General features: G+C 44.9%; 1 protein-coding gene and 1 long non-coding RNA gene across 2 annotated transcripts; both read right to left on the reverse strand.

Moving 5' to 3' along the window:
• Positions 1 to 254: 254 nt before the first annotated feature.
• LOC142574584 (uncharacterized) lies at positions 255 to 15347 on the reverse strand. The gene is made up of 4 exons (XM_075683634.1): positions 15322 to 15347; positions 9874 to 9962; positions 7090 to 7305; positions 255 to 577 (listed from the first exon to the last, which is right to left on the reverse strand). Exons 1-4 carry the CDS (start codon positions 15345 to 15347, stop codon positions 255 to 257), a joined length of 654 nt encoding a protein of 217 aa, XP_075539749.1.
• Positions 15348 to 15693: 346 nt separating this feature from the next.
• LOC142574016 (uncharacterized) lies at positions 15694 to 17602 on the reverse strand. The gene is made up of 3 exons (XR_012826387.1): positions 17474 to 17602; positions 15881 to 15943; positions 15694 to 15768 (listed from the first exon to the last, which is right to left on the reverse strand). It is a non-coding gene; the product is annotated as an uncharacterized LOC142574016 (long non-coding RNA).
• Between the last annotated feature and the right edge of the window lie 1386 nt (positions 17603 to 18988).

The raw sequence follows: 18988 nt of genomic DNA on the forward strand, positions 1-18988 counted from the left end.
CACACTTAGACCGGCTGTGTAACTGGAACACAGCGGTCATTTCGGTATAGGACGCATTTCCGCATTTTTCTTGTTCTCTGCCCTTACAAAGTAAATGAACTGCTATGTATGGAACACCGTTCCACACATTGTTTAAATTATATGTGCAGGGCCGTTCCACCGAAGCAGGTGTAAAATATTAGGGGGAAAAAGATTGTCCGCTCATATTTCGAACCTAACAGGAACGACGTTAAAAGAACATGGACGTCCGTATACTACGTTCGTCGCGGGTATTTGACTCGCCCGAGTGGCGCGGGCAACGAGTTCCACGCGGTAATTTCGCCAGCCAAGCGGCACACTCGCCTCTGGGGTACGCTGACCGCGTAGGCCGTTGAGCGCGCCCTGACCGCCAGGCGGAGCATCTTTCGCACCACGGGGTGGCTGTCGTCGAGCAGCGTGTCGCCGACGCGCCCCGAGTAGAACGGCATGAAGGCGAAGTCGCACACGCCGTCGATGTCGATGCGCTCGTACTCCTGCTCGTAGGTGCCGAACGTGCAGAAAAGCGGCCGCTTGCCCATGGGCCTCCTCGGCGGCCGGGCTGCGATTCGGCAGAACACTGCCGGCTTTTACATCGCAGCGGTGGCCCTTATGGGCTAACAAGTAACAGCGCAAAGCGGAGTCAGTGACCGAGGAGGCGAAACACACAAGACGCTGATGCAATTTCTAAGAGCAAGGGCACGCTAATAAGAAAGATTGTAGGGCGTTTACTCGCCGTCGTGGCTTAGCAGCCATGGTGTTGCGCTTCTAAGCATGAAGTAGCTGGTTCGAATGCCGGCCGCGGCGGCCGCATTTCGATAGGGGCGAAATGCAAAAAAACGTCCGTATCCCGTGCATTGGGGGAACGTTCAAGAATCCCAGGTGGTCCGAATTATTCCGCAGTCCCCCACTACGGAGCGCCTCATGATGAGATTGTGGTTTTGCCACGTCAAACCCCGAAATTTAATTAAGATTGTAGGGGTCGAAATGACTGACAGGCTGGGCCCACGATGCGTCATCTCACTATCCATCGAGCTACCGGAAAAAATAACTCGCGTTCTTTCTCCGGCAGATATAGGCAGTAAAGCGGTGCCTATAGGTTACGTGCGCAGTACCTGTTACGCCTGGCATACATATGCCTGACGTGTTTCGAATGAACATTTGTTGAAATTCAACGCTTGCGTGTCCTAGCTCCTCTGTCCCGGTCTTGCTTTGCGATACTACTATTTCGTCATGCACGAACACGACTTGTTTATACTCTCGTCATCATGATGCCTGTTGCCACGCTTGAATTCGTACGGAGTCGTGGACCTTTAATACATTCGTTGCACTTTACTTACCAGATACTTCCCGCTAGAGGATGCATGAGCTGCACAAACAGCTTGACGGTATTCTAGGTAGCCGCTATAAGGCAAATAAAGTAAAAAGCAGCGCGCAAGATACAGAACCGAGAAGTGCCAAACAAAGTAAATCACACTCCAGAGAAGCATACAATATTTACACTATAAACAAAGATAAAGTAGAAACCCTGAATATAACGGCAATAGTGACATGGAGGTTATTTGTTTATTTGTTTGTTTATTTGTTTCCTCAAAGGTATCTTGTTGAGACATTTCATGAGATGCACGAGTGTACTTAAAGAGAACGTAGCATCAAAAATGTAACCACTTAAGAGCAAACATTTGTTGCACCTCGGGTGAATATAGCGTTCACTTCAACACCACCCCATTTATTGACGTGTGCACCTTCACGTTCGCCTTACGACTAAAATAAAAAAAGAAAAATTATACAAACCGAAGCCATTACATTTTATGCTTAAGGATTGCGTGCTGCGCGTGATCCTTAGCTATTGCACGGGAATCACGATGAGTGCGCTATGTAACAAGAGCAACTTGTACGCTTCGATAAATGCGGGACGCCCACCCACATGAGCTGTCAGTCGTGTATCGCGCAACTTGCATAGGCATCCGAGAATCGCTAGATTGTATGCTCAAGGGTTGTGGCACCGCACAGTACAGTCCTGGCGAGCTCGCTAATCAAAACATCAAAACGTGAAGCAAAGTCAGTTACAATAGCACCAGGTCTCCTATAGGTTCGCAAGATATTGCTGTCATTGTGTCGGGCGAAACTGCTTCTCTGCTGTTCCTATAATTATTTTTTTTTGTGACTGCGACGTGTTTCAAAAGCCGTTCTCGCACGGTGTGCGTGTGCGTGCGCTCGTGTGAAAGCTCTTTGAAAAGTGTAATATTATACTGTGTTTGTCCCAATCCAGCCTAGTTTATAATCAAATCACCAAAGAATTTGAGCGCCTTTTTCCTCGAATATGAAGCGTCCACGAAACAAGTGCCAACAGTAAACTCATAGCGATTTTCTCCAATCCGATCCTAGTTGCAAATTCTTTGCGTGGTCTCGCGAATTCTCAAATGTTCAGTTTGTGTCGGGTGCTGAAATATGGTCGTCTTCTGCGTCGTCGCCATTCGATTCATTGTTACGTTTGTTTTTTTTTTCTGAATTAATTTACCTATGCCATATGCATTTGCAAGTACAGTTGTCTAAGGAGGCTTCTCCGCAATAGAAGGCATCGTGGGGCGAAGATTGCACTGAAAGTAATTTACACCATCAAAAGTGAATAAAGGCACAAATCTGTCTATAACTTTCACTATACATCCTTTGTAAATATAAGTGTGTGGGTAACATTCATATTTACACCTTCATTCACTTTTAAGGGTGCAAATTAATTTTGTAGTTTGCGTCAGTCCGTACCCTCGTACTTTTGTGCAGCCGGAATTGCTGGCGGCATAGTGACGGTAGGCGCCGTTACAAATGAAATAACCGTGCAGTATCCAATATCGAACCTGAATCCTCTCTCTTAAAAAAAAAAATCATGCATATCCCGGGCGCTGCGCAAATCGGTGTATAAGCGAAGCTTCGGCAAACCGGTAGGATGAAACGGTGCATTTCGATAGAGGACGTGCAGCGGACTTCGGCGAGGAACTAACGCGCCCGGCAACCATCAATCAAGATGGCGGAGAAACTCGACACAGTACCACCACCGACCAGAGCATCTGAACTATCAGCCAACCTGCAGCGTCCCAGCTGCTGCGGGAGGAGTGGACCACACCCCCACGAAAGTTTGCAAAAAACAGTGGTGGCCGCTTCTGGTGCACCACGTCAAGAACGTGCTGGGCCAGGAGGCTATAGTACTGGGTGGTAGGTCTTAGTTATTTTGGGACTAATAAAGTTATTTCTCTCTCTCTTCGGATGTCACGAAGTTCTCGGGGAGGGCACGTTCAACTAGTGGAAGCTCATCCGCTCCTGTGCCTTTGCGCGCCCGTGCTTTTGTACAATCGTGCTGCCGGGTGCACGTGCTAAGAGACGTAGCGCACGTTCCCATCGTCTGGAAAAGCTACAATGCATTGGCGCTAGAGAAGTGTGAGTGCGTGAGCACGAGGTAGCGGGATCGAATCCTGGCCACGGCGGCCGCATTTCGATGGGGGCGAAATGCGAAAACACCCGTGTACTTAGATTTAGGTTCACGTTAAAGAACCCCAGGGGGTCGAAATTTCCGGAGTCCTCCCCTACGGCGTGCCTCATAATCAGAAAGTGGTTTTGGCTCGTAAAAGGCCATAATTTAATTAATTAAAGCGTCAGTGCGGGTATTATTGATGTTGCTCAGCGGGCAAAAAAAAAAAAGAAAGAAGAGGTTTATACAGATACAACACACGTTTCGAAATGTGTCAAGCGAAGCTTTCGTCAAGCGGTTAAGAGGAGGAAGCTTCAGACAGGGGGTTCCTATCTGAATGCATGGGAAAAGAGAAATCGTTTTCTCAGCAACCACTGCATCAAATTCGATTAGGTTTGTTGCATTTAAAAGAAACATTTTCAATTCTAGTGACTATCTGTAACGAATTTTTCGTTGGCGCTGTCAGTTTTTTAATCAATATTGTTGAAAATTGCAAATTATCAGAAAATAAAACTATCGCGTTCACAATTCTGTAACTCAGCAATGAAGACAAGGTATCCCCATTCTGTAATTTCCATCCAATAGTACATCCAAAGCGAACAAAATTGATGTATTAGGCATGGATTTCAAGTAGACCACTAATATGTGAGAAGGATTGTTTTGCGGAACTTTTCTAAAGAATGTAACAAATTCACGTAACATAAAATTTGATATATCAAATTTGTCCGCTTTAGAAGCTCTAGCGGATGCAGTTTACAGAACTGCTATATGTGTTCTTGCTGAGATACGAAATTTTAAATGCCATGCCTCTGTTTTTGAAATTTACCCATTTTTTAAAAAGCCCCATTGTACACAGAGCTCTAAATCGAAGTTCCTGCTTTCAACAGTCACTATAACTTAACTTTCTCTCTCAAATGCAACAAATTTCATTATATTTTGCCCAGAGGTTACCTCAGAAAAGCGTTTCTGCGTTTTACACGTATTTCAATACGCGGCATCGCAGTCGGGCACGAGCTAAAATTTGCTCTTAATGAAATGCTATAAATGCGCCCATTTCATTTCTGCGTGTTTGACATGAAGGAAACTGACGCATGCGCGTGTGCTCTCGCGCGCCCGTTCTACGCAATGTGACAATTCTTGCATCGGCTCGTGTTTCTTCATTTATTCTTATTTTAGTTGTACCGCCCACTTCTTGCGAAAAGGGGCGTAAACAGGTCTATAATTCACATTCTTACGCTCTTTCTGTAAGGGGGTGAGTTACAGAACGAGTCGCATCCTTATTCACTTTAAAAGGAGGCTTTAGCTGTGGCCCAACTCCGACGCGGCCTATTCAAATACATGTAAAACGCAGAAACGTTGTTCTGAGATAATCTCTGGACCGATTTTAATGAAAATTGTTGCGTTTGATAGAGAAAGTTAAATTCTAATGACTGTTTGAAGCGGAATTTCAATTTAGGGACCGACATATCTTTAAGGATCTTCAAAAATTCGGAAGCTTGAATAAATAGAAGCACGAAGTTTACAAATTATTAACTCTGCATCAAAAAACAAATATCCCGGTTCTGTAAACGGAATCCATTAGACCATTTAAAGCGGACAAATTTGATGTCAAGTTATAGCTTACGTGAATTCGTTAGGTTGTGTACAAGGCTTCTGCAAAAGCACTATTTTCATATTAGAAATGTTTTTGAAAGTCATGCGTAACATATCAACTTTGTCCGGTTTAGATGTGCTATGAGCTGCAATTCACAGAACTGTAGTATCATTTTTCCTTGCTGAGTTACGTAGTTGTAAACTTGATAGTTTCGTTTTCTGAAAATTTTTGTATTTTTGCGAATTTTAATAAAAATAGACGATCTAAATAAAAAAATTCAACAGAAGCAATCACTAGATTGTAAGTTTCTCTTTTAAATGCAACAAACTTCGCCAAATTTGGTGCAGTGGTTGGCGAGACAAACGAATTCTCCTTTTACGTGTATGTAGATAGTGTGCAAGTATATATATATATATATATATATATATATATATATATATATATATATATATATATACTTGCACACTATCTACATACACGTAAAAGGAGAATTCGTTTGTCTCGCCAACCACTGCACCAAATATATATATATATATATATATATATATATATATATATATATATATATATATATATATATATATATATATATATATATATATATATATATATATATATATATATATATATATACATATATACTTCGTCGTCTTGTTTTCAGCCGTTACAACCAGTATTTCGTATACCCTTGCCTTCGTAGAGCCTTTTGTTTTCATCATGGCGGCGCGCAGAACGCGCAACCAAACGCTGCCGCATTCGCCTGAATTCCCAAACTCGTTCCCTCGTTATCTGCACCCCAGAAGCGACAACACAAGTACCCGCAATTCTAAAGACTCTTTATATAATAGAATTGAGAGTCAAATACACTGTCGTCCAACAAAATTTGTAATGTCTATATGTGCACCAGTCGAAAACTCGATTAGGTTTTCACTTTTGCGATGTCACTGCAGGAGCGAACTACTTTCAATACCGGGGTCTCTCGGGAGCCGTTTCTTAAAGCGCAAGAAACACATACCGCAGGAATAGTGCGCTGTTGTGGGCATTGGCTCGTGCTGAATTCTTCGGTTGTCACCGTGTGTACGCAGCTCACTTTCCTCAGTCCTTTAGGTACTTCGATGCCAAAATTTATTTCAAAAGAAAGGATTTGTTTCTAGGCAACATTGTATTTCTTAATATCGGCGTCTACAGTAACAGCCGACGGCTTTCGGTCCGCTGACGTGGTGCTGAATTTTCATGCGCGGTTCCGCGACCTTCATCGGCAGCACATATCGTTAAAGAGTACTTAAGCAATGATGCATATCTAGGATATGGTACCCGAATATGACGCCAGAGTAAGAGTTTCCAAGCTGCAACAAGCATTTAACAAGCGCTGGTTACGTCTAACTGCTACATTTGGGTTGATTTTTAACTAACTAAAATTACACTTGTCAAGAGTTGGGAAAACATGGTAAAATATCAAGTTTTCCGCAATCATCGACTGAACTATGCAGCATGCAACACGAGGACTGAACTAATTAACAATGCAGCCGAGAATATGCAGGCATCTTTTGCTCTGTGAACTTTTCCCCAAAGGAAAAAAAGTAGTTAGATGCTTGCTTTAAGCGGCGGCAATTTCAAGGCACTTCAACTGAAGCGTTCGTCTTTTTTAGTACACAAATAGCCCCAGTGACCAATGTTTATTCACTTCGAATGCTACACGATAAAATACGTTGTTAGGGGGTTCCTGTTGCTTCGGCAGAATGCATGACAAATCCGTCTCGCGAAACCGACACGGAACTGCAAAGCCCAATTATTTGGGCGATAGATGCCTCTGAGCTGACCAGAAGCCTGCAGCCATGCAAAAAGTCGAAACGCCGAAAAAAAAAAAAATATCGGCCAGCCATTTTTTTTTTTCGCCAGTAACGTGCTGTCAATAAATGCCGGCAACTGCACTTACTTGAATTTCAAACGTCTTCTACGAGCACGTGCCCTGTCTCGTATGCCCAGGGACACTTAGAGTATAGGCCCTTAGACGTACCTTTCCTGGTCGTGCTATAATCGGTGGCAGTCGTAGGCGAAGTTGCCGGCGTGGTTTCGCTTGTTGTGGTGGTTTTGGTGCTGCTCGTCGTGGTGCTGCTCGTCGTGGTGCTTGTCGTGGCGCCTGTGGACGTGCTGGTGCCGGTGGTGGCCGCAGTAGTACTGGGCGTCCTAGCGACGACTGCCACAACACTCTGTGGAGGCGTCTCGATATCCGCTGAAAACGTGCGCAAACCGAGGCCCTTTACGAGTATGCCCACTGAAACTGCCCACGTGCTGTAGAACGACACAGGCTAAAAAGCTTACAAACTCGTAAGAATTTCTCCCCCAAAAGAGTAACGTCAGGGAAAATAAATGAAGCTATAGCATGCACCATACCATGTTTTTTTTTTTTGACGATCAGGTAGAACGTGCGTACGTGAGAAAAGACGAATGCATAGACGTGGCTTCGGACGCTAGCTACACCAGAGAAGCTGCCCCGGTATATCCCATTGTTACCATATCAAACTATTTTCCGTAGGAAGCCTGGATGTACGGTATATAGCTGACGCAAAACACCGAGCCCCCTGCATTAGTTCATTTTTGAGCGCTTATATGAATAGAATATTATTACAGTTTCGCACTGAGGGTTCGACTGTAGCAGAACTTAGAGCGATTGAGCTGTATATTTAGAGTACGCTAGCGCAGCAGGCCACGGAAGTAGCTGCTATTATGCGCATGGCCCTTTAATGGTCCACCGTCAGTGGCGTTAAACACACGAATGGTGTCAGAGTGCAGAACCCAGTGCTCCCTATTTGTCAGCGGTAGTAACATACCGCACGGTAAACGCCGATTGGGACCTCTCTGGTGGCATTGACGCCTGCGGTGGTATCACGTTAATGCTCGTAGCCAGAAATACAGCGCTAATGTTACCAACGATTTTAACCTGATTAACCGTGCAATTCCCAACGTATAACTTATGATTGGCTGAGTTCGTTACCTCAAAACTCCGATTTAAGCACGGAAAACTTAACTCATAGCCTATAGTGACGTTTTTGAAACGTTGGGGAGAAGTTTCAGTTGTAGATGGTATCAGAAGTTAATTACTAAATAATTACTGTACTAATTAGATCCTCAGTGAAAAAAACGTTTCATTGTTTTTTGTATAAGTAAACTCTCCATGACGAGAAATACCAGTGAGAAAGTTTTAATTTTCCTTAATGTGAAACTGAGTCCCTTTTTGGAACTGAGTTCTCTTCTTTAAGCAAGTTCCTTCGCGAAACCAAGGAACTAGGTTAAACGAAATCTCTGGTGTCGACTTGGCACTCAGGCACTCATCCGTCTTCGTTCGATGTCTGCTAAGATTCGGGGCAGCACTCAATCATAGACTAGGCACACGTGTCTCGAACAAGGTGCCGAAAACTCCTCGAGCTTCTCTTATTGCTTTTTCTTTCTCTGACTTTGTCAGCAATAACTCTCTCTTTGGTGCACCATCAAATAAAAAAACATTGCAGCAGACAGTAGAAAAGTATGCGGAGTCCGTCAATGCAAACTAAGTGCGAACGTCCCTCCAAAATCCTACAACAAGTTCCACGATTGAAAATGAAGACAGGATCGTGTTCTTTTTTTCTTTTTTTTTTAGTGGCGAGCTGTCAATATACATAGCATTAACCACAAAATACATGCCAAAATAAATTCGACTTTCACCAGTTTATTTCTTTAATGAGTTTAAATGTAAAAAAAAAGAGCTTCTTTGTTGCATTCAAGGACACGAAAACAAGTACAAGTTAGTAATTTCTTCTTCGTTTTCGTATTTTTCCATTAGTAATCAAGAAAAAACTCCGAGGACACCTAAGCGATTTTTATAAGTTGTGAATGCGAAAGCATTCATGTCCAATTTTACGCCGCTCAGCGGTCCTTCGAGTTATTAGCTCTTCGCGGGCAAGCGAGCGTGTAAAAACGCTTGGCGAGTTGTGATTTGGCCTTGCCGAGTCACAGTTCGCAGGCGAGAGCTTGCGAGGACAAGGAACGCGCGGATAACAAAGGCTTCAGAGAGTGAGGATGACGTGGCGTCGCGGCGACGCCCTCGCCCCTCGAGCAATATCGCGGCAGCAGGTGATCCCTTTCGCCCGCTCTGCTTAGTTTCCACGTGACGTCGTAACCAATGGGAAATGAGGTGCCGTTTTCCTCCTACAGATTGCAGACCCCGGCTTTTTCGCTCAATGGGGCATTTGACGCTTTCGCATCAATATTTCCTCCTGATTAAGAAAGTGTGCAGTTTATTATCCTAACCCCCGAGGGCTGCGGTTGATCAAGAGACAGCGAGCTCTTACCTATTTTCCCATTCACCGATCAGTTGAGCTGTTATGTTCGATGCGTCTTGATCGATACGTATTTGTTCCCAACCAATTAATAACAGCGATTGTAGCATCCATGTCAGCCTTATGGTTACACGGGGGCATAATGTCCTCGCGCATGCTTAAAACAAAGACGAACATGTGGACAAGTAAACTGGTCTTCTCCCCAATGTAACGCTATTTGTGGAAAAGCCACATTTACAGGCACCTTTCTTTAACTAGATACGGACGTCAGGACACCGGGTTACATCCCCTAAAAGCGTTTGAATGCCGTTCTGTTTCGTTTGGTTATAAAGAATATTGGTTAGAGATAGTCAGGTTAACGATGCGTTAGTTTCCACTGATTCTCACAGCACAAATGAAGCAGTGGTGAGTTTGAGGACGCTCGAATCGATCTCGCCATACTATCGCAACCCACTGGCGATAATAAAGCGGCATTGTCTACTTGCAGGTGATAAAGAGGAACACAGCGTAGCACAGCATGGCCAGCACGGCGACGAGAAAGATGAACAGCGACGACACCACACACCCAGTTGGCCTGCGGGAGAAAAAAAACAGTCATTGTCACACACACACACACACACACACACACACACACACACGCACGCACGCACGCACGCACGCACGCACACGCGCATACACACACACACACACACACACACACACACGCGCGCGCGCGCGCGCGCACAGAGAGAGAGAGAGAGAGAGAGAAGAGAAAGAGAGGAGTTGTCGCCATTTGCTGGTGACGTCTGTCCCTTTTCAATTGATTATTAATTCATGATTCATGAGCGAAGCTGTGTATGTGGGCCCCTTAATGGCGAACTGCACCTCCGCCGCGGGTCGGGTCGGTATTGCACTATCTTCGGAATCGGCCCACGGAATTTTGTTTTTTCACCACGCCAACGACATGAAAATTTCCTTGGGCGGTAGAAGTATACAGATTCGCTGTAAAAATTCTCGCACTGAGCGATTCCTAAATAAAAAGAAACAGTCGCAGCTTCGCCCGAAAAGCGCAGCATCGATTGCGATAGCAAATTTGTAGACATCTATACGAAGTAAGGATAGTGGTTTTATCGGCCGTGTAAACTTGCAAACGTTCACTTGCTAACTAAATTAACAAGCATCGCGTCAACGCGCATAGGCAAACATGAACGCATCACACTCGATGACCGCGGACACTCGCTGTCAAAACCCTGGCGTGAGGAAGCGCGGCAGCAGCAGCGAGCGAAGTTACCCGTGCTGTGTATCTTTTCAACTCGAGCAGAGCAGCGAGAACGCAGCACGCACAAAGGTATGAGCCATCGGTGCACTTCGACTTCCAGAACTCTGCCCCGGCCGAATGCAGTTGCTACGGGAGTACAACGCCGCCCCCCCTCCCCTCCTCCCGGTGGCTTGCGCGCTACGGAAGACGGCGCGTTTCCTCACCGCTTTCCTCCCTTGCGCACGCGAGATTGAGTCGCGGTCGTCGGTTCCCCTCGCACGCTTTCACCCGCACACACGGCATACGGCGCGCTGAGACGGTATTATCGCCCTCGGATTTCGTACGGATCATCACGGCGACGGCAAAAATTCACCTGGAGTGTCCATATCATTGTTATCATAATAATATGTGGCCGCACTAAAAGTAGAAGTCTTTACCGAGAAGCTCCAGTTGCAACAAAGTCTGCGAATGCATGGAGTACACAATTCTCAGACGCAAGAATGAGGCACAGACGATGCAGTATACTGAATATTCGTCGCAAAGGCCAGCGTTTTCAAAGAAGCGTTGAACGGACTTCATTTCGTTGTGATGCAGCATACTTATGATGGCAATGGGCTTACACTTTGGAATATGAAAAAGTCAAATAGTTGAACTTGTTGCTTTGTCTGTTGTAAAGGACAGTTTATACTAATAAAGTATTCTGTCAAAACTGCTTGTCTTAACTTCGCGGTAAGTTGGTGAATGTTAGAAGATACATTAAAACCTAACTTCCCTATTTGAACTTGGCGCCGAAACTCTCAGCGTCGGTATACGTCAGCGCGACATGACGAATTTGAAAGTATGTATTTTATCGTATTTAGGTCGCTCTGACGCAATAAATCTTCTCGAACCTAAGTGCAGTCATTGGCTAATTTAGAATTTATTGTAGTCCATCTTCCCCGATATGCAGTTGACTAGACCCCAGCGAATGCCGTCAGAATTCATGGCCTCACGATGATCGTGAGGATCCCTTTTGCGGTGTGTACTTACACGTCCACTGAAAAAGAACAAAGCATAAAGATATTTGCGTTAGAGTTACCGATATACAAGCCACAAGACACTGCTTATCAGCTAATAGCTGATGAATGCTCAGTTTCTGATAAACACACAGGCTATTCTTACAATGAAAACATTTTTTACGCTCGAAACGCGCACATTTGTATGTTGCGCTTATTTCCTCCCGGTCTCAAATAAGGTGAACGTGGCCGTCGGTACAAGACCACCAGTCCCGGTACAAAAGCCCTGCCGCCGTGTTTTATGCGTCAACTGATCGGCTGTGAAACCATGTAGTCTATATATATTCCCATATTCACTGAACGAGCGTTGAGGGAGTCTTCCGAGAGAATGACACTGATGTGACTACAGTAATGGACCGTTCGCTCACTGTCACAGGAATGAGCAGAGAAAGGGCGTCTTCTTTCGAACTGTACGCAGCGGTTATGGCGTCTTCTCCGTAAATAAAATACATTGTGGTAAAGTCGTCCTCGCTGCTAACTGCATGTGTTTTTGGCTACGTGTGGTCAACTTGCCTCTCGCCGGTCCTTCACTCGCCACATCAGCTCATCTAACATTTGTACCCCGTTAAATAGAGTACGCATTCTGCCGAAGATCATCATCATCATCATCATCATCATCATCATCATCATCATCATCATCCTAGCTACGCCCACTGCAGGGCAAAGGCCTCTCCCATACTCCTCCAACTATACCCCGGTCGTGTGCTAATTGTGGCCATATTGTCCCTGCAAACTTCATTTCCCCACTTTCTGCCACCCTTGCTATGCTTCCCTTCTCTTGGAATCCAGTCCGTAACACTTAATGACCATCGGTTATCTTCCCTCCTCATTACATACCCTGCCCATGTCCCCCATTTCTTTTTCTTTATTTCAACTAAGATGTCATTAACTCGCGTTTGTTCCTTCACACAATCATTTCTCTTCTTTTCCCCCCTAACGTTACACCCATCACTATTCTTTTCATAGCTCATTGCGTCGTCCTCAATTTAAGTAAAAGCTTTTTCGTAAGCCTCCAGGTTTCTGCCCCGCAGGTGAGTACTGGTAAGACACAGCTGTTATACACTATTCTTTTGAGGGATAATGGCAACCTGCTGTTCATGATCTGAGGATGTCCAGCCCACTGTTATTCTTCTGATTTTTTGAGTCTCATGATACAGATCCGCGGTCACTACCTGCCCTAAGTAGATGTATTCCCTTACCACTTCCAGTGCCTCGCTACCTATCGTAAACTGCTGTTCTCTTCCGAGACTGCTAAACATTACTTTATTTTCTGCACATTATTTGTTAGACCAACCCTTCTGCATTTGCCTCTCCAGGTCAGTGAGCATGTATTGCAATTGGTCCCCTGAGTTACTAAGAAAGACAATATCATCAGCGAATCGCAAGTTACTAAGGTATTCTCCATTAACTCTTATCTCCAATTCTTCCCTATCCAGGTCTCTTAATACCTCGTGTAAACACGATGTGAATAGCAGTGGAGAGGTCGTATCTCCCTGCCTGACGCCTTTCTTTATTGGGATTTTGTTGCTTTATTTATGGAGGACTACGGTGGCTGTGGAGTCGCTATAGATATCTTTCAGTATTTTTACATATGGCTCGTCTACACCCTGATTCCGTAATGCCTCCATGAGTGCTGAGGTTTCGACTGAATCAAACGCTTTCTCGCGATCAATGAAAGCTATATATCAGGGTTGGTTATATTCCGCACACTTCTCTGTCACCTGATTGATAGTGTGAATATAGTCTACTGTTGAGTAGCCTTTAAAAAATCTTCCCTGGTCCTTTGATTGACAGACGTCTAATGTGTTCCTGATTCTATTTGCGATTGCCTTAATCTGCCCACCATCCTTCAACAAATCTGCTGTTATGTGATCCTCCCCAGCTGTCTACCCCCTTTGCATAGCTCCCAAGGCTTTCTTTGCTTCTTCCGGTGTTACTTGTGGGATTTCAAATTCTTCTAGACTATTCTCTCTTCCATTATCGTCGTGGGTGCCACTGGTACTGTATAAATCTCTATAGAACTCCTCAGCCGCTTGAACTATCTCATCCATATTAGTAATGATATTGCCGGCTTTGTCTCTTAACACATACATCTGATTCTTGCCTATTCTTAGTTTCTTCTTCACTGCTTTTAAGCTTCCTCTGTTCCTGAAGACATGTTCAATTCTATCCATATTACACTTCCTTATGTCAGCTGTCTTACGCTTGTTGATTAACTTGGAAAGTTCTGCCAGTTCTATTCTAGTTTTATATATAGTGTTAGAGGCTTTCATACATTGGCGTTTCTTAATCTGATCTTTCACCTCCTGCGATAGCTTACTGCTATCCTTTCTAACGAAGTTACCACCGACTTCTATTGCACACTCCTTAATGATGTCCATAAGATTGTCGTTCATTGCTTCAACACTAAGGTCTTCTTCCTAAATTAAAGCCAAATACCTGTTCTGTAGCTTGATCCGGAATTCCTCTACTTTCCCTCTTACTGCTAACTCATTGATCGGCTTCTTATGTACCAGTTTCTTCCGTTCCCTCCTCAAGTCTAGGCTAATTCGAGTTCTTACCATCCTATGGTCACTACAGCGTAACTTGCCGAGCACGTCCACATCTTGTATGATGCCAGGGTTAGCGCGGAGTATGAAGTCTATTTCATTTCTCCTCCAAGTCCACTTTCGGCTATCGCGCTTGCAGAAGAATGTATTAATTATCCGCATATTATTCTGTTTTGCAAACTTTACTAATAGCTCCACCCTCTATTCCTAGAGCCTATGCCATATTCCGTCACTGACTTGTCTACAGCCTGCTTTTTGCCTACCCTGGCATTGAAGTCGGCCATCAGTATAGTGTATTTTGTTTTGACTTTACCCATTGCCGATTCCACGTCTTCATAGAAGCTTTCGACTTCCTGGTCATCATGACTGGATGTTGGGCCTGTACCACCTTCGATTTGTACCTATTATAAAGTTTCACAATAAGACATGCTGCCCTCTCATTAATGCTATAGAATTCATGTATGTCATCAGCTATATCCTTATTAATCAGGAATCCGCCTCCTAGTTCTTGTCTCTCCGCTAAGCCGTGGTAGCACAGGACATGCCCTCTTTTTAGCACTGTATATTCTGCTTTTGTCCTCCTAACCTCACTGAGCCCTATTATATCCAATTTACTGCCCGCTAATTCCTCCAATAGCGCTGCTAGACTCGCCTCACTAGATAACGTTCTAGCGGTAAACGTTGCCAGGTTAAGATTCTAACGGCGGCCTGTCCGGACCCAGAGATTCTTAATTAGCACCCTCTGCTGCGTCACGTCTGCGCCGTGGTCAGCTGCTTCGCAGCTGCTGGGGACTGAGCGCCGGGGTTTTATCGTTGTATTCATATATGAGGTTGTGGCCAAGTAGTGCGCCGAGGTGGCTAATCCCGCTCTGGTGAGGAAGTGCGTTACCGGTTCTGGTCACCGGGATCAGGCCGCACTCCAGGCCTGTTTATGCAATTTTATGAAAGCGCGTTTTTTTTTTTAATCCGGTGAGAAATTGCGCGGCAGCGGGATTCGAACCACGGTCCTCTTGCAGGCGAGGCGGATGCGCTACTTCTACGCCACCGCTGCACCCTCACAGTTATCTCCCTCAAAGCTCTCCAATACTGCACCGTCCATCCTGGTCGCCGCACGCCATGCCGTTCGTCGGAAAGGCGGTCACCCAGCTCGTACCCGCATTCCAGTCAACGTTCGTTCGTTCTTCGTGCTTACCTCAAGGTATTTGACCACCTTTCCGCGTAACGTCACGCTACTAACTGATCCCGCTTACTTCGAAGTTCAAGCACGTGTATCGTCGAAGAAATTTTATAACGCAAGCTGACTCCTCATGAAATACCCAATAAATGGGGCATTTAAAGTTATAACAATTACTAGCTGACAACTAACATCTAACTGACAACTGACTGACAGGCTCATTACATAGATAAATGAATAAGAGGTGGGAAACTAAGAAGGAGGAGGAGGACATTGAGAACTACCTGAGAGCGCTGCGGGTGGAACCCAAGTATGCGTACCTCTTGTGTCTGGAGCCATGACTGAGGGCTCTGCCACTCTCTCGCCTGCAAGGGAACAGTAAAACAACATAGTCACAACCGAGTCGGCTGGTGTCGAGGAACTAAGTCAAAGCGAAGCCGACGGACAACAACGCCAGTGAAACGTTGCGCAACTTACGGGAGCTTCTCGTAGCCGCGCATGTTGTGCACGATGGGGTAGGAGACCTTAGGAACATGCGGGCTGTTGGGAATGAACAAGTGTGCGACAAAATTAAAAAAAATATATTAATAACAACATTTATCCTGCTCCAAATGTACGCTATTCGTGTTGCAAGTTTCTCTTCTAAGAAGAGATATTCCGGAAGAGTTATGCGCCTTGCGGCTACACGAGTATATTCAGAGCGATTCCCTGTTAAATTGTCAGGTTGGAAGTAAGCCCATGTTACATCTAATAGAGAGATTTAGCGTGTAGATATGCGTGTTACCTATGTACTATATATATACTATGTTACCGTTGGTGGCGCCATCTAGCGACACAGGTTGATCAGAGCGGACTCGGAACCATTATTGCAGTGACCCACAATGCCCCACTTAGCGGCTGAAGTTAAGAGTCGCGAGAAAGTTAATCATTCACATATTTACCTTTTTTATTTTACTTCGACTAAAACAGCGAGATAACACACACAAAACGTTTCTAACTTCCTGTGGTTAGACAAAGCATCACCTGACTCGCTACTTGCATTGTTGTTGCTCAGGGCCTTTGAAATCTTTGCTTGTTCGGTATTCCGCAAAAAAAGTGGTACGTTATACGGACAAGGTAAAATATCTACTTTCCCCACATTTCCATGTGATCCGTGCTTGTATTTCCCTCTTTTTTTTTTGTTTGTGACGTTTCAGAGTCTAAAAGCGAATCGAATTTCGCGTTCAGAATGTCACGCAGCATGACAATACCGTAACGTTACTTGGAGTTTAACGCTATAAGATGCGCCGAGAACTCAAGATATAGACAGGAAAGATCTCACATACGCTCCCAGTTTTCCCGAGGTGGACAAAATACCTCCTTCTACTCACAAGTGCGCCACCACAATCAATTGTGCACTAAAATTTTTCTGACGTTCCGATGCAGGCCGTCGTATCTGAATGATTTTTTTTTTGCGGGCTATATTACTTGTAGACCATTCGTCGACTCCGAATTATTATATTTCTTTCGTTACGTGCAGTGCGAGCCACGCTTGCTATATAAGATTACGTCATCCGTGTCACGTGATGACCAACGCAGCTAAAAGGACAGGTACCGCCTGTTCCTAACGTACGCGAACTGCGAATATTGCAGTGCGATCTCGAATCGGCGGGAGCACCGTCGACGACTTTAGAATTTTGCGACGACTACATCGCTGCGGAGTTTACTGTCTGGGCGGAAATTAGCCCCGATACGCGGAGGCGTAACTCACAACGTTTATTATTATTTATGTATTTTTTGGCGTTCGTAACGGCTGCGTAGCCTATTGGCCGGCTTCTGTCTCTAATATGTTCAACTTAGCGATTGGTGGTCATCTGCTGGTATACGAACGATTATAGCACATTCACTGCTTCTGGGAATGCGGCCCCGGGTTGTCAGCCTATACCCACCTGCCAGCAACCGTCACTGCCACGCGACGATATACGTATATGTATACCTGGCTACCGAAAGAGGCGCTGCAAGGCGAGCCTTCTTTCGCAGGCGCATGTACGCCAGCTCTCAGCTAAGACGAGCAAAGCAGTCGACACTCACTTTTGGCAGAGCAGCGCCACCCACACTCCGTCTCCTTACAGCATGGACACGAAAGAGAGTCCGTAGACATCGGTCTGGCTTTACCGGTGTACTCTAGCTCGACGGTGGCGAAAACTGGAATGCGAGAAGCCCAGGCCGACGTTCTTCTTCTTCGTCTTCTTCTTAGTGCGCTCGTGTCAAACTTCGGCCTTTTGTTCTTCTGGAGAGGCAGGCCTTTTGTAGCGAATGAAGTTTTATATCTGGAAGCTAGGATCCCTTCTCTTATAGCGCGGTTTCGATTATTAGCTGTACAATCATTTTTAAGGCTATATGAATCCCCTCGTTCACAAACAGTTTTTTTATCTCCAAGCCGGGTTTGTTTTTTGGCTTGTACTGGCCGCGATTCCGCGCGCACCTGAAATTATTTTTATATAAGCTCTCCTAGATCAGTTAAGCGTCCGATTTCGTGAGCTGACTCCTGTTTGTCGCAACACCGATTCCATTATGGTTCAGTTCGACGATAGTTTCCCTAAAAATGCAAAGGCACTATCTTGCCACTTGCTAAGCTCTATCTTAAATGATTACTTTTTGCACATGACGACCAAGACAGTTATTGCCACTGACGCTTCCCAACATGAATAAAACTGTGGAGTCCGAATATTTTCTCATATTCTCGATTGGTCGTTTCGTCTTCGTTTCCCAGACTTCGTGCCGATTTGTGAATTTCCGCGTAATTCTAGCCCTCCGTAAACTAAATACATCAACACGTTCCACAGTGGTCGTGATGGATTCTCTGTCCCTGTGCTCCTCCCTCACTGCTTCTGATGACTCCATGCACAGCGTTGCGGGCTTTCAAATCATTACTGCCTCCTCATTTAACTTCGATTATATTGGTTATAGGGTACCAGGACATAAGGGCCTGATTTTAAACGAAATGGCAGATTTGTTGGCGAAAGCGTTCTTGGATGGCCCAGTCATTGAAAACCTACCGACATCAGATTTCATCATAGGGGCGAGATTTCCGAGGCCAATGACGCTGCGCGAATTTCACGCCCCTTCTTTAACAAACTCTGCAGATTTTCAGCGCCTGCCACATTATTGGGACAGTAAACTCTGTCGCACGCGAGCACTTGAAGTCGCGATCACTAGACTACGCTGTCGAATTCCATTTCTAAATGTTTACCTACACAGAGCTGGTCTGGCTCCCTCATCGAACGTTCCCTCTTGCGGGGAACATGAAACAATAGATCATTTTCTCATCGATTGTCAAAGATATTCTGAATAGCAAAAAAGAACACTAAAAAATCCGTTCCGCCTTCTTAGATTACTCTTAGTTAAATTTACTATCTTTGGGAGCCTCGACTCTTGGGCAGAACGACAGGAACTTTGGCGATGCCGTCTAGGATTTTGTTGCAGGGTCAGAAAAATTTTGAATATTGTTCAAAGTCCATTATATTAGCTGTAATTTTGTTTTCATTCATTCCTACATTTTATTAAAATCGGAAGCTTGAATCTGTATATTACTCTCCATATACC

The sequence above is a fragment of the Dermacentor variabilis genome, chromosome 3 (genome assembly GCF_050947875.1).
Source record: "Dermacentor variabilis isolate Ectoservices chromosome 3, ASM5094787v1, whole genome shotgun sequence".
Classification (NCBI taxonomy): domain Eukaryota; kingdom Metazoa; phylum Arthropoda; class Arachnida; order Ixodida; family Ixodidae; genus Dermacentor; species Dermacentor variabilis.